The sequence below is a fragment of the Sarcophilus harrisii genome, chromosome 3, assembly GCF_902635505.1.
Source record: "Sarcophilus harrisii chromosome 3, mSarHar1.11, whole genome shotgun sequence".
Lineage (NCBI taxonomy): Eukaryota > Metazoa > Chordata > Mammalia > Dasyuromorphia > Dasyuridae > Sarcophilus > Sarcophilus harrisii.
In genome coordinates this window covers 599,311,480-599,328,224 of record NC_045428.1, presented here as the reverse complement: position 1 = coordinate 599,328,224, position 16,745 = coordinate 599,311,480, and the positions used below count along the sequence as shown (strand labels likewise).

Genomic DNA, 16,745 nt, shown 5'->3' with positions numbered 1-16,745 from the left:
AATTATACAGGGAAAAGGCACATCCTGTCTTTCATAGACTGGGCCTTCACACTAAAGAATTAAGTGCTATTGTGATTGGAGGTTAGATAGGGAAGCCCAGGTACAATCGTGCCAATGGTGCAGAGAATTATAAGGTAAAGTATGAGGATGGTCATTGCCAGAAAGAAGAATTCTCTCTTCCTTTTCCTTGTCCATGTTGGTCAAAACTCCATTTGCTGTGCTAATTAGAGCCTTGTTTCTAAGAAATCAAAACACAAATATAAGGTAGAAGCAACAATCTGAAAAACTGGTGGCATCCTCTTTTGGAAAGGGCACTGGGCCAAGAATTTTAGATTAGAGATGCATAAAGCTGAGGCTCAAAGAAAAGAGCTTTATGGGCAAGGTGTAGGAGTTGGAATGATGAAAAAGACAACTGAGACCTTTTTCTCAACATTTCACTTGACTCTTCAAGGTAGAAAAATAGTTTCTGAAGAATAGCTTTGAAAAAAAGAGGGAGAGAGAGAGAGGATTCCCAGGACCGAGAAATCAAGATTGTATTAGCGATGAAGAGGAATTGATTTGCCTGAAGAAGTAATATCCTCTAAGAGGAGTATAGTATTTCTGGGAGACAGTCAGTTGATGAGGTGAGCAGTGATTCAGGAGAGTCAGGAAGAATGGAGGAAGCTGGCAGAAGAAAAATAGAGAGCGGCATCCTTCTGCACAAGGATTTTTTCTAAGTGTATGCCCAATGTCCCAGGTAAGACTCAAGTAATTTAAAAAAAAAAAAACTTTCTCCTCCCTTTTTTGAACTAAGTTATTTTCAATCAGAATCCCTTCAATTAGCTAAGCCCATCTTGGAAGTCAAGAATGTTTGGAAGCTCTGGTTTATTGCATGAACATTTTCCCCTCACTTTTGATTTGGAAGAGAATAGCTCATTGGCCTAAATACTTTGCATTAGAATTCTTTGATTTTTGTCATGTCTGTTGACTGATCATCTGGGAGAAACTGAGTAGCCTATACATTAGCCTATACATTACTAGTGTAAATGCATTTAAGATTCTATGCCTCTTGTTGACACAATAAACTATACACAGAAATGAGAATGAATTGAGAAACAGGTGATATTCTGGGGGGGAAAGTTTTTCTAATGAAATAGAGGATTCAAGAGGTTTTGATTGGCCAACTCCACACTGGGGATACCAATTGATGAAAATGGCTGCCTCCCAAGGAAAACCAGAGTGATCTTGGCACTTTGGCAGAGTGGCTAATTTTGAATGGAGCGCATGATCAAATGAATATGATAATTTTCTTGCCTGGTTGGTGAATGTGATCAGACTAAGGCTAGGAGTGCTGGTAGTTTAATATACAAAGGCTTTTGTAAACAATTAAACACAATATAAATGTAAGCTGTTTTTATTAACATACCTCTCCAGCCAATGAAAAAGTGATGTATTCCTTTTCACTCTCACTTATATAGGGGTGATTTATGGGATCGTCATAAACTAGGAAAAACCAAATAACACAGCAGACACAGCCAATTCCTCCTAGGAAAAACAATACCAAGATAATGTTGATGGATTTCTTCCTTTGATATGATTCTGCCTCATCTTGGCATCTCTCTCATCTCTCTCTCTCTCTCTCTCTCTCATTCTCTGTGTGTGTCTGTCTGTCTGTCTCTCTGTATCTATATCATTTCTATATAATCCATATCAACATTTATATCTCAGTATCTCTATGTATATTAATATCTATGATATTAATATCTTTATATCAACGTCTTCATCTATATCTATATCACAAATATCTGTCTCTGTATTTTATGTAATAGCTTCAATGTTCAGAAATCTTTTACTCATCTTATGTCTTTTATTGTTCATTTCTTCCCCAAACTCATTCTATCATTTCAACTTTCTAACCACCATTTTTTCCTTCTCGATATATAGTCTCCCTTATTTAGGACTGGGCCTTATGGAATCCCACAAAATCAGAGAGTAAAAAAATTTCTTGATTTGAAAGAATCTTATGGTCAGTATAGTTCAATTTCTAACTGAAAATAATTTTATCTGCATCATGTTGGTTAGCTGCCATTTGCCTGGAGAACTGCCATTCTGTAGGACCCGACTACACCTTAATCAACTAGTTGTTTAAAAGTTTTCTTTATGTCTCTGAGTTCATAGTTTTGCACATTTCAACCACTGCTCTTAGCTCTACCTTTGAAAGTCCAGCAGAAGACACCCAATTGATCTTCCAAAATTCAGTCTTTCAAAGATATAAAGATTACTATTATGGCATGAAAGAGGAAATGACTGAGGAAAGAGGTTAAAGCTTCTGAGCATATTGATTTGTTAATCAATGAAGGCCAACTGCCTAACAAATCAGAACTAGTATTCCCCCTCAATTTTGACACTAGGCCCCAAATACAAGGAGAGCCAGATTTTTGTACATTAAAAATGATTGAGTGATATCTAATAATTAAAAATCACAATTAACCAGAATACACATATTAGGTAATATAAAGGGCTGAAACTCTTAACAGGTGTGCTTGAATCAGACAACTGCACTTAAGGCTAATTACCTAATGGACAATAACCCTATTAGCATATGTTTGGAATTTCTCTTCTCTCAGTTAATGCTGGCTCAATGCTTGGAGTTGAAAGAATGGTTGGTAAGAATAAGGGGATGGAGTGAGAGAGGGGAGAGAACTTCACTTGGCTGCAGGATGGAGAAGAGAAAAGTGTGGAGATTCTGGACTCTAGAATCAAGGAAGGATCCTTGGCAAAACTCCTGGTAGTTTTGTCCATCTCCTTCACTCTCCCCCTAAAGACCAAGGACTTGTGCTTATCCTGACTCTGAGGCTCCACAGAACTAGTCCAGACTTTATAAGGTAATATGATTTCTAATTGGAGGAAAAATTAGGGACTTTCCAATTTGGAAGGAGGACAGAAAACAGGATTATTTTCTTGAAATCAGAAAAAGAGGTATTTTCCTCTTCCCCAGTGTCTGTAAACAAAGGAATATGGAAACAGTAACTGATTGATCCATACAGGGCCATTTTTAAGATAAGACCTATGGGCTGATTAAGATGTATAACTGAAAAATCTTCTTGCATCTATCTTTGGATAATACTGGGTTTCTGGTCAGCCTAACCTATGTCCTTAATTAAGGATCTCTAAGCAGCAAAGTAAAAGTGTTTCAACTTCCCAGGGACTAGATTCAAACAACACAATAGTTTGTTTTTTTGTCTTGTTTTATAATTCTAAATAAAGTTTTCTCCCAAGACAGAACTAGAACCAGTATTAAGTCACAAGAAAGAGTCAGTGGGATTCACCCCATACCCACTATCATCTACCACACCATCATGTTCATCCTAAACCTCTCTTCAAGCCTTCAGTCCCTTCAGCTGATTCTCATAGGGCATAAACTTGAGATTGTACTATCCTTGGTGCTGTTCTCCAGGTAAGTTCCAGAATACCAAATGTCTTAATCCTTTTACAATGACTTGCCCCCAAACGAATAATCTGAATGTGATCTATAAGGCCACAATATGTTTTGTATTTTCTGTTAATGTAGCATAGGACTAAATTAGCTTTTAAGTTGCCATACCATTACATGAATCCATATGGAAGTTGTGCTCTGACAAAACACCAAGATCTATTTTTTCAGGCAAACAATTGCTTAAGGAATCTCTTCTAACTTGTACCATAGAGTTGATTTTAAAAATTACAAAATATAAGAGTTTATTTCCATTTATTCACCTTTTTAGATACAACCCAGCATTTAAGCTTGTCAAGATATTTGTGGTTACCAACTACCATTTAGTGTGTTAGCGATGCCTCCCCATTCTATATCAACATAACAATGAAATAGAAATCAATTTTCATTCTTTCTAAGTCATTTATATTGCTATTAAACAGCACAGAATAAAACAGAGGTTCATAGGCCATACATTCATTCAAAATATATTTATGAAACATTTAATAAAAATGGAAGGTACTTTGCCCACATTTGGAGTTTCAAAGAGAAAAATGAAACAGTCCTTGCCAGCATTCTACCATAGGGAATGATGATACATACAGAAAAGTTAATGTGAGATATATACAAAATAATTTCAAGAGGGAACACTAACAGTGAGGAAGTCTGGAGTGATCTCATCTAGAAAGTGATACAAGAGTAGAACCTTGAAGGAAGTTAAGAATTCTAAGAGGCTGATGTGAGAAAGAAGTTAATTCCAGGAATCGAAGAAAAAATCTCCCCTATCCTTATTGAGTAGTTGTTTCTCAGCTGCTTTTAAACATACCTGTCTCCTCTCCTCTCTATCTCTGTTACTAAATCCTACCATACCATCAAGCTATCATCTTATATCTCTCTTCCCTTTCTAAGCCAAGCTCATCTGACTTCTGATCTCATCGTTCAACTGAAACTGCTCTATCTAAAGTTATCAATGATATCTAAAAGGGAAAATAAAGATTTCCATTCTCCTAATTGTCAACTTTGATGGTCTTTTCTTATTGTTCATCCTTGTTGATTTCTCTGCTAAGTTTGACACTGTTAACTATCTTCTATTCCAGATACTCCTTCTGCATTTTTGGTGATATCTCTTTCTTATCTCTCTACTTATTTCATTGCTTCATTTCAGTCACCTTTGATGGCTCAGTCAACTCTGGTGATTTACTATTTGTAGTGGTCAGATTATTACTCAAAATACTACTTTGGATAGTCTTCCCCTTTTACACTATCCAAATGATAGTCTTCATAATTTGTCTTTTGGACATTTCAAATTTGATGACCTGGAATGATAAACATAAAATAATTCTAAAAAAAATAAAATAAAATAGTTCTAAAAATAGAACTATTATCTTTCCATCTAAAGCTTTCTTTTCCCCAAACTTCTGTTTTTGTATAAGGGGACCATTATCCTTCCAATCTCTTGGGGTTGTAACCTTGGTATCATCCTGAACTCCTAATTCTCTCTCCCCACATGTACAATTGTCAAATCTTAAGATTTCTACCTTTACAATATTTCTTTCATCTAAACCCTCTTTCCACTCATACAAATGCCACCTTAGCTTAGGATTCATCAACTTTATGACTGTAGTAATAGTAATCTCCATTCTTCAAGTCTTTCATAACTCCAGGCTATCTTACACACTTCTGCCAAATTAATTTATTTAAGTTAAATCTCACAATGAGTCCCCTATTCAGATAACTACAATGGCTTCCTTTTGCATCTGGAACCAAATTTGAATGCCTCTGTCTAGCATTTAATGTCCTATACAATATTTTCTAAAACAACAATTTATAGACTCATTTTATATTACTTTCCTTCTATCCATTGTGCACATATACCAGTGTGCCTCATGGAGTTATTCTCTTCCTTAATATACAACTCAAGCACAAGACTTTACATAAAATCTTTCTTGATCCCCCAACTATTACTAGTGTTTTATTTCCATTATTATTTTATATTTATCTATGCTGCATATATTTGTAATTATTTACTTTATATTTATTTATATAATAAATTAAAATGTAAGATCTCTTTGAATAGGGATTGTTTTATTATTTGTACTTGTATCTCTAGCATCTAGCATACTGACACAACAAACACTGGTTGACTGATTATAAGCAAAATTTAAATGCTTTAAAATTTACTCTTTTATGCCTGAATGCATACATTCAGTCCAGTAAGAGAGATTAGCAGTGTAAAGATATTGTCAGAAAACACCGCGTTTTCCAGAAATAAAGCCCAGAAAAAGCAAGCTGTGCCTTGAACTTGGCATAACAATCCTTTGCACTCACCTTCTGGAACTTATGGTCTCTAAGCTTTGGCAAGAAGCCCTACCATGAATGAAATACTGAAGTAGAAAAAAAAGCTCTCCTGTCCCAAGAGTAACATCAAGTGAACATCTAGCCAAAAAAAAAAAAAGACTTCTAGAACTCCAAAAAGACTTTAAAAATCAAATAAGAAAGATCAAAGAACCATTTTTTCAAGAAATAAGAACAATCCAAGAAAAAGCAAGGTGATTATGAAAAGAATCTAGTTGATTAACTAGAAAAGGAGATCCATAATGATTCCTTTAAAACTAGAATTGAAAAGAATATGATACATCTCACAAGAACAACAACTGATCTGGAGAACAAATTAAGACAAAACATAAGAACAAAAGTACCTGAAAACTACTACAACAAAAAAGAGTGTCAATATAATAGTACAAGAAATAATTAAAGAAAATTGTCCTGAAGTGTGAAAATAAGAGGGCAAAATAGAAACAGTTAAAATCCACCTCTCATCACCTGAAAGACCCCATATGAGGAAAACTTACAAGAATATCATAGTTAAATTCCAAAACCCAATGGAAACATTTAGATTTGAGGGGAGATAACTTACCAAAGATATAAAAGATGTATGGCCAACCTAGGGATTGACAGATGAATCCACCCACAAGGAGGACAGTGAAGATCCCTAAAATTGCACCTGAGCAGAAGACAGCAAATAAGTTGTGAATTATGGTATTGAAAGTTAAATTATTATGCTGACTGTAGGCCATTGGACAGAGGGAAAGTGAGTAATGGACATTTTAAAGTAACACAATATTTAAGGCAATTAAGAGAAAAATACACAAATATTCAGGATCCCGGGTTCTTCTTCTATTTATAATCCTATTTTAAGGGAGTCTCTTTTTTGGTAAACCAACAATAGAAGATAGTGATAAAGAAATAAGGAAATGTAGCATAGCTACCACAATTTAGACTTCTTACCAGATGAGGTAATGCTACTTATTCTACTCCGTTCCAGTGGCGGAGCCCATTTTACCCAGAAAGATGGTGAAGTTCCAAATTCCATCCCCTGAAATGACGATACCATAATTTTTTAATCCCTAAAGAAAGTTGAGGAACACTATATGTTAGTTAGGTTTAGCACATATCTTAGTACCTGGGCCATGCCCTGGGCTGTCCTTGTCAGAATTATGTAAACCATTCCTTGGGCTGCTGCTAATGGTATCAAGAAGCTGAGAACTGAGGAGATGAACAATCCAATCATGAATATTTTTCTTGCTCCAAGCACTCCAGCAAAATACCCACTTGGGGTTAATGTGATGATTTGACCATACGTAATAGAACTGAGAATTATTCCCTGAATTTCTGGACTCCAGTCATAAGCAGGGACCTGCAAGACAAGGAGATATCATTTCTAAATGGTCCATGTAGGAGATGCAATAGTTTTACCAGTGCTGGAGAGGACCAAATTGAACTATAATTGCAGTATAAGAGAGACATCTTTGTGTAATGAAAGAAAGGCTGAACTTTGAATCAGAGGAGCTGGTTAGAATTTCAGTTCTGTTATTCTGCACCAGTGAATTTTCATATTTGTTCATTTCATATTCTTTGACCTCTGTTTCCACATTTGGAAATGAAATAGTTGCACTTGATCATATATAAGGTCACTTTCAGCTCAAAATTCTATGTTGCCTTCCATTCCCATCCAACAAGGGGATTCTTTCCACTCTTCTTCCACATTTTAACAAACACATATTAAATGATTCCTACAGGAAGATGACATGAGTTGTATACAGAAGGAAAAAGAAAAGAGAAGACAATGTTAAAGGAAGAGCAGAAAGGAGAGTGGAATTATAAAGTTACAAAAAACATTCTAGAAAAGTTGATACATTCAGAAAAAGTAGAAAGACATTGTAAGGATGAAGGTCGTTCCAATCAATTATCCCATTCCACTTAAAGTGACAAAATATTATGCTCTAATACCTCAACTATATGATATATATAATAATATAATATATATAAAATAATAATAATATTATATTATATATAATAAAGATTCTTTATTGAATCAATAGAATCATAGGCTTTAGACTAAGATTGGGAAAGATGTAGATGTAGATGCCATTAAAAGCCATTGGATGACCTGGAAGTGGATGTTGAATAGAAGGGATGTTTGAATTAGCTGAGAAAATGTGGTCAAGTCTGTGGTTTATCTATAAAGTAGCAGAACATTTTGGGAGCCAGGGATTCAATCATTCAGCAACTTAATGGTGGAAGTCTCCAGCCAAGTTACTGTAAAGGAATTGTTGGGTAGGAGAAAGCTCCTCCCCTCTGCCAGAGTAGTACCTCATGAATCTCAGAGAATTTGAAGTTTTGAACTTTTCTTTATCATCCTAATAGTATGGATCTAGTATATACATCAGAAGCTAAAAATCTTATTCTGTGCCAGGTACTGTAGTAAGTGATAAGGATGCAAAAGAAGCAAAAGGCAGTCCCTGCCTTCAAGAAGACTACAATTTAATAAAGGATACAACATGAAAACTAATATATACAAAGCAAACTATATACAGAACAAATGGGAAATGAGGAAAGGCACTAGAAGTAAGTGGAGTTGGGGAAGGTTTTCTGTAGAAGATGGGCTTTTAGTTGGGGCTTAAAAGAATCCAAGGAGGTCATTAATTGTCCTGAATGAAAAAAAATTATTCTAGCCATAGGAGACAGCCAGAGAGAATGCAGGGAGCTGATCAGTGGAATGTTTTGTCTGTAGAACAAGACATTAGTGTTGCTGAATTAAAAAGTATGTTTTTGGGAATATAGTGTAAGCAGACTGGTAAAATAGAAGAGGACTAGATTATGAAGAGATTTGAAACCCAAACAGAGCATTTTGTGTTTGCTCCTGGAGATATCAGGAAACCACTGGAATTTACCAAGTAGGAGGATGACATGAGCAAACACACATTTTAGGAAAATTACTTTAATGGTCAAAAGGAGAATAGATTAGAATGGGAAGACACTTGAGACAAACTTATCTGCACGTGATTACAATAATCAAGACATGATTGATGAGGGTTTGTACCTGATGATGACAGTGTCACAGGAGAGAAGTCAGCATATTCAAGATATATTAGAAAGATGAAATCGATTACTCTTTGCAAGAGCTTGGATATAGGAGTTGTTTTGTATAAATTTTTCTCCTAGTTCTACTCACCTTATTTTTTAAATTTATTTTTTATTAAAGCTTTCTATTTTCAAAACATATGCATGGATAAGTTTTCAACATTGATCCTTACAAAACTTTGAGTTCCAAATTTCTCCCCTTCCTCCCACCCACTTTTTTTAGATGGCAAGTAATCTGATATATGTTAAATATATTAAAAATATATGTTAAAGCCAATATATGTATATATACATTTATTATTTATTATACAATTATTGTGCTGCACAAGAAAAATCAGATCAAAAAGGGAAAAAATGAGGAAGAAAACAATGCAAGCAAACAATAAAAATATAAATGTTTGCTCATATATTGATAAAAAAAAGAATTTAGATGCTTTGCCATTTGATACATAAATGTCTTATATTAATATTAATTCATTGTGTATGTTGTCTTCTAACAAAATCTTTCCCCACTTAGCTCTTTTTGTTATTGTCATTCAGTAATATCCAATTCCTTCTGACCCCATTTGGGATTTTCATGGTAAAATCCTGGAATGGTTTGCATTTTCTTCTCCAGTTCATTTCACAGACGAGGAAACTGAGGCAAACAGGGTTAAGATACTTGCCTAGCGTTACATAGCTAGTAAGCATCTGAGACCAGATGTGAACTCACAAAAATGAGTCTTCTAATTCTAGGCCTGGCATTCTACTCACTGCACTGTCTAGGTGAGCTATTTTTAGGTCTATTTTTGCTTTTAGTTTATCTGAAATCATGATTGCTATACCTTTTTTTACTTCCATCTTTTTTAAACTTCAGATGAAGCATAATATATTCTGCTCTAGCCCCTTATTTTAATTTAGAATGTTTTTTTCTGTTTCACGTGTTTCTTCTAAACAAGATATTGTTGAATTCTGGTTTCTAATGCAGTCTACTATTCTCTTATGTTTTATAGTTTCCTCCCAAACACATTCATAGTTATGATTATTACCTGCCTATTTTCTCTCTATCCCATTCTCTTACACTTATCCTCTTTTCCCCCATTGCCCTCTTGTTTTTAATTTCTCCCCTAACCTATGCTAACTTTTGTTCTTCTTTCCATTTCCCTTAACCATTTCTTTCTCATTTACTTGTTGGTAAAGATATATTTCTGTACCCAAGTTTTGTACATATTTATTATTCTCTCTTTTAATAAATTCATTTGAAAGCAAGACATCATCTATTCCCTGTCCAGTTCTCCATCCTTATTGTATAAAGTCCTCTTTACTCATCCCATTAATGTGAGATAATTTTCCTCATTCTTCCTCTTCCTCCCCTTTCTCTCTTATTGCATTTATTTTCTCTACCTATTCTATTCTTCCCTGGAAATCATCTAAATACAATAGAATCACATCCAAGGCCTCTGTCTAATTAGAGTTCTATGACTCCTGATAATGAAATTCTGATAAGCTATATGTACCTTCTCCAAAATACAGTAAAATACAAATTACTTCCAATGTGCCAAGCATTATGCTAAGTATTGGGCCTACAAATAAGAAAAAAGAAAGAGAGCCGGAATTTATAATCTAATGGGGATTACACAAAAGGAAGCTGAAAAGCATGGGTGGAGGCATAGAGAGTATTAAGTGCCTGGAAATAATGATAATGCAGTTGAGATCAAGCAGGTGAAGAGTTTGTTGAACTTTTGGGCACCCTTTGATGGGAAATTTGGGGAGGGGACTTGTGCTTTTCTCTCCAGCCCTCCAATCAGAAGGACAAGACAACTGAAGGTACTGATAAAGTCTGAGTACCCAAATACCAAAGCAATCTCGTGGTGATGAAGGTTGGAAGGGATGGAGAATGGTGGAGTGTGAGAGTTGAAACTGGAGGGAAAAGTGATATTGCTTGAGCTCCTGGACTCTCTTTAAGGGAAGCTTTGAGAGAAAATTTTTGTTCTGCTATCAGTCCTTCTAATCAGAAGGAAAGAAGTGTTAGTCCCCATATAAAAATGTAATCAGTTTAACTGTGTATAGTCCCTTAGGACTTCTCACTCATATTTACCTTTTTATGGTTCTTTAGCCTCCTGAATTTTTGTGCCTTATTTCAAGCTCAGTTTTGATGGTTTCCTCAGAATGCTTGAAAGTCCTCTATTTCATTAAGTATTCATTTGCCCCCTGTAAAATTGTACTCATTTTACTAGATAGGTTATTTTTAGTTGGTAAGTCTTTGCCTTAGATTTACAGAGGTCCTCAAACTACGGCCGCAGACCAGATGCAGCAGCTGAGGATGTTTAACCCCTTTACCGAGGGCTATGAAGTTTCTTTATTTAAAGGCCCACAAAACAAAGTTTTTGTTTTGACTATAGTCCGTCCCTCCAACAGTCTGAGGGACAGTGAACTGGCCCCCTATTTAAAAAGTTTGAGGACCCCTGCCTCAGAATATCATATTCCAACTTCACTCCTTTATACTGGTTGCTATTAAACTACATGTGGTACTGATTGTGACTCCTTGGTATAGGTTTTTTTCTGGATACTTGCAGTATTTTTTCTATGATCAGAGACCTCTGGATTTCAGTTACAAAATTCTTGGAAGTTTTCATTTTGAGGTTTCCTTTAGAAAGTGAGCAGTCAATGCTTTCAATTTCTACTTTTCTTTTTGCTTCTAAGATATATGGATAGTTTTTCCTAAATTATCTCCCCTTTACTTGTTTTCTGAATCAGTTGATTTTCCTATGAGATACTTCATACACCCCCATTTTTTTCAGTCTATAAACTTGATTTTATTATTTCTCTATGTTGCATGGAATCATTTGCTCCCATTTGACCTAATTTTCAAGGAATGACTTTCTTTAGTAAGGTTTTAGTCTTCTTAATCCAAGCTACAAATTCTCTTTTCATATAGTTGTGCCTCAGTTTCCCTAATTGTACTGCTTCAGTTTCCCTAATTGTCTTGCCTCATTTTCCCTAAATTGTTCTGCCTCAGTTTCCCTGAATTATTCTGCCTCAGTTTCCCTGAATTGTTCTGCCTTGGTTCCTTGAATTGTTCTGCCGCAATCCCCCTGGTTGCAATCCCTCTTCCTGACCATTAGGACTGAGATAATTAGGGCTGTAGCTGGCTATTCTGACATTCCAAAAGAGTCATAAAACTCCAGATGTCCTATCTCAGATACCTAACTGATATCCTCTATCTCTAAGTTTTAGACTTCCTGGCTCTAGCTGGACATCTCCTTTACTCCCAGTTTATCAAAATTTATGGTTCTACCCCCTAACCTGTCAGAATTGGATTGATGGTTCCTTCTTGGAGAGTCCCACTCACCAGAGTTTGGACTCCATCCCCCTGCCTTTGTCTACCGTGATAGCTTAAGAGCCACATATATTTATTTCATTGGAAACACACATTCCTTGCTGATGTTTAAGCTAATGCTGCTGCCAAATGCTTTGAGACATCAGCTCTGGGACCAAAAATATCTTCCTCTCAGAAATCCAAATAAAATATTAAAAACTCTCTAATCTCTATCTTGCCTCAATTTCTCCGGCATTACAATATTTTTTCTTCATTCACTCTTATCCATTTTCCTATCCTTTCCTTTCCTGCTCTCATTTGGTATTTCTTTTTTTTGCTGAGGCAGTTAGGGTTAAGCCCAAGGTCACATAGGTAGGAAGTGTTAAGTGTCTGAGGTCTGAGGAAGTGTTAAGGTGCCAGAAAGCACCTGTCTTACAATCAATGTTTGCTCAGGGATACCTTGGGATCTCTCTTTGATTCTTTGCTTCCTGTTTTTGTTCCCTGCTTCCTTTTAACACCAGGTATTGTAATGCTCAATGTCACTACTAATGGCCTGTTCCTGTCATGACCCTTTCCCCAATATACACAGAATTCTGTTTCCTTAAGCCACCTTGGGCTGTAAAAAATAATTCACTCTGACTTCTCCTTGGTTCTCCCAATCAAAGTTCAGGTCCTCCTGACTTCAGGGCTGGTGCTTTATCCACTAAGCCACCTAGCTACCCCTCTCATTTGGTTTTTAAAATAATTGTTTAACTTCCTTTTTAATTCTCCTAGCAATTTTTATTGAACTTGTGTCCAAGTGCATTGGGAGAGGGTGGGTGAGATTTTACATATAGATTTTTTTCAACTTATTTTCTTTTGTGTTTTATCTTAAACTTCCCTGTCACCATAAATAAGTTTTTATGATGAGATGATTTTGTTTTTGTTGGTTCATTTAGCCAACATACTTATTGACTTTGGATTTTATGTTAACTCTGGGATGTGTAGGAATATCTAACCTGAGCTTCTGTCCACTCATGATGTTCTGCTTCTTTGACAGCTCTAGTCATGCCTTCCAAAGTGGTATGATCATTGCTCTTGTAGTCTGAGTTCTACAAATTCCTGGCCCATATTTCAGTCTACTTCTGATTGGTTGGTTGTTTCTGTAAACTTCTGTTTGCTTCAGAAACTATTGGCCCAATGGGAGGTTTGGCAGTTTAGGGCAATTAAATCATTTGTTCCCCTTTGATACGGGATACTGTACTCTGCTTCTGAGATCAGAGCCAAACATCTATTGTTTGCCTCCCAGACTTTGTTCCATATTAGAGCTCAATGCTCACAACCATATCTCTCTACTCTGAATCTATGACCTAGAAATGGGTAGGTGACAGAGCTGCCAGATGGCATCTGTTCTTACAATCAATGTTTGCTCAGGGATATCTTGGGATCTCTCTTTGATTCTTTGCTTCCTGATTTTGTTCCCTGCTTCTTTTCATCACCAGGCATTGTAATGCTCCCTGTCACCACTTTCCCAAATATCCACAGAATTCTGTTTCCTTAAGCCACCTTGGGCTGTAAAAAAAAATAACTCACTGTGACTTCTCCTTCTTTCTCTCAATCAGAATTCTGCATGGTGCTTTCTCCACACCTTGGTGTGGGAAGTGAGGTAGGATAAAAATTCTTTTTACTCTATCATCTTGGCTCTGCCTCTCAATGATCTTTTCTCAATTTTCTTTTTCTATGACTTTATACTCCATGCCCTTATTATAATACACACTATGCTCCCCACAATTCTTCCTAGAGTTCTCTTCTCTCTCAAGCCTTTCTTTTGATGATTTCATCTCATCTCATCATGATTTGAAGTATCATCTTGACTCCCAGATCCCAGTTAATTTCTCCCTTGCACTTCAGTCTCATATTATCAATTGCATATCAAATATCTTTTTGATTTTTCAACTTCAATGGAACTGATTATGATTCACTACCATAAAATAATCCTTTTTCTAATTCTATTTATGTTGAGCAAACTGCCTTTCCATCATCCTAAATTTATATATTTGGAGGATTTAACGATTTTTTCCCTCTCCTTTACTCCTAATATCCAGCCAGTTTGTTAGTCTTATGGATTCTACCTCCAAATGATCTCTCCAATTCATCACTCTACGTTAACATCACCATTATCATAATTGCAGCCCTGACAAATTCTTGTCTAATCTAATATGATAACCTCCTAATTAATTTCTCTATCTCTTTATCTCCACTTTCTGTATTCTCTCACTTTAAGTTGAAACTAAAATCCTACCTTTCACAAAAAAGCCTTTACCAACCCCTCTTGATTCTGATGCCTTCCTTCTGTTAATTATCTCCAATTTGTCCAAATGGTAGCTTCTTTGTATTTATCTGCATGTATTTACTTCCTTATTATCTCTCCCACGAGATTATAAGCTTCTTGAGGGCAGAAATTATCGTTTGTCTTTCTTTGTACTCAGTTCTGGAAACATAATTGGTAATTGATAAAAGATTATTGACTTGTTGGCTAATATTTTCCTTGCAAAGATGCCAAAATAATCTTCCCAAACTATAGATGACTATATCACTACCCTGCCCCAAAACATTTAGTATCTTCTCATTGTTTAGAGGGAAAAATGACAACTTTGCCAGTTGGAATCAGAACCTTTAACAAAGCTGGCTCCAACCTATCTTTTCCTCAGTGTTTCAACTAATCAGCCAGATGGTTGAATGGATACATTTCTGAAATTAGAGTCAAAAAGGCCTGAATTTTAATTTTGTCCTTTACTAGTTACATATTCAATATGTAATCATGGACAAGTTATTTAACCTATCTCAACAGTTTCTTCATCTGTAAAATGAAAATAATGATAGCATCATTGTTGTAAGATTCAATGACATACTATGTAAAAAAGATACTATGTAAGATTCAATGAGATACTATGTAAATAAGATACTATGTAAGATTCAATGAGATATTATGTAAATAAGATACTATGTAAGAGTCAATGAGATACTATGTAATGAGATACTATGTAAATAAGATACTATGTAAGAGTCAATGAGATACTATGTAAATAAGATACTATGTAAGATTCAATGAGATATTATGTAAATAAGATACTATGTAAGATGCAATGAGATACTATGTAATGAGATACTATGTAAATAAGATACTATGTAAGAGTCAATGAGATACTATGTAAATAAGATACTATGTAAGATTCAATGAGATATTATGTAAATAAGATACTATGTAAGATTCAATGAGATAATATGAAAAAATGCTTTGCGAATATTCAAGTGCTACATAAATGTTAACCATCCTTATTATTAGATTATTTCTTCACATGTGTTCCTACTTCATAAACCATATTCCAGTCACTAGTAATTTGTTGACTTCTTCCCTCCTCCACAGGCCATTTGCCATTCTAAAATTGCAGTTTTTCTTAATCTTAATCTCTCCAAATTTTTGTCTTCTTTCAAGGCTTAGATCGGAATTCATATTATTGATGACTATAAAGAACTAATACTATATAGCATTTACCACGAGCCAGGAACTATCCTAATCACCTTATTCTTGTTTGATCCTTTTTCTTATTTGATCTTTTTTTAAATCCTTTTTCTTAAAATAAGATCGTTTTTCTTATTTGATCCTTACAATAACTCTGAGAGGGAGATGCTGTTATTAATGTTATTTTACAGATGAGGCAATTGAGGCAAATGCAGGGTAAGTAACTTGTATAGATGCCACAATTATCCTCAGTTTACAGTTGAGGAAACTGAGGCAAATAGCAGTTAAGTGGTTTCCCCAGAGTCATACAGCAAGTAAATATTGGGGACTGGATTTGAAATCAGATATTCTTGACTGTACCACCAATTGTTTAATAATGTAATAATGAATTATTTTACTGTATTAGGGGGAAGATCATTTCTAGTAATGAGGGAGTAATCATCTCACTGTATTTTTTTTTCATTTTAGTCTTCACCTGAAGTATTGCCCATCGTTGGACACTGATAAACCGAAGAGTGACTAGAGCAGGACAAACAGGATGGTGAAGGGCCTTAAGTTTATGATATATTAGTCTGTCTAGTAGAGTCCACCCTTCCATTGTATCTGTATGATTTCTAGGGCCTAACACAATATCACATATGATAGAAAAAAGACATGATTTTGGAATTAATCAATCAATGAAAAAGTTTGATCTGTCATCAACTTACCCCTGCATCTGGGGTGACATCAGACTGCCCCTTCATGGAAACATTGGTCTGATTAGACTGGCCTGTACTGTTCACCATGGCAACAATGGCAATACTCAGACTCAAATTTTGTGAGGTAGTTACAAATAGACAGAAGTGTATGATGATTGCCAGACCATATCTTACTGACCAGAATCCTGGAACTGGAGAACAAATAAAGAGTTATTGTGCTAATAGTCTCTTTAGACTAAAATATTTTAGTAAGACCTGCATAGGGCCATTGTCTTTCTGCTTAGTCTATTGTTTGTCACGGGCATTTGAACAGAATAGTATAAAAGGCAATGGTTGGCAGGGCAAATATTGGATTGAAATAGATCCCAAGAG

The 16,745-nt window shown here is 35.3% G+C and overlaps 1 protein-coding gene across 1 annotated transcript in view; it reads right to left on the bottom strand.

Moving 5' to 3' along the window:
- Positions 1–16,745, bottom strand: part of LOC100929658 (sodium-dependent phosphate transport protein 3-like) — a 93,717-nt gene that overhangs the window by 58,785 nt on the left and 18,187 nt on the right. Inside the window, exons 3-7 of the mRNA XM_012545827.3 lie at positions 16,383–16,564; positions 6,915–7,148; positions 6,740–6,827; positions 6,369–6,455; positions 1,406–1,524 (exon numbers count right to left, since the gene is read on the bottom strand). Coding sequence (XP_012401281.2) covers positions 1,406–1,524; positions 6,369–6,455; positions 6,740–6,827; positions 6,915–7,148; positions 16,383–16,564 — 710 coding nt within the window. The remainder of the gene's footprint in view (positions 1–1,405; positions 1,525–6,368; positions 6,456–6,739; positions 6,828–6,914; positions 7,149–16,382; positions 16,565–16,745) is intronic.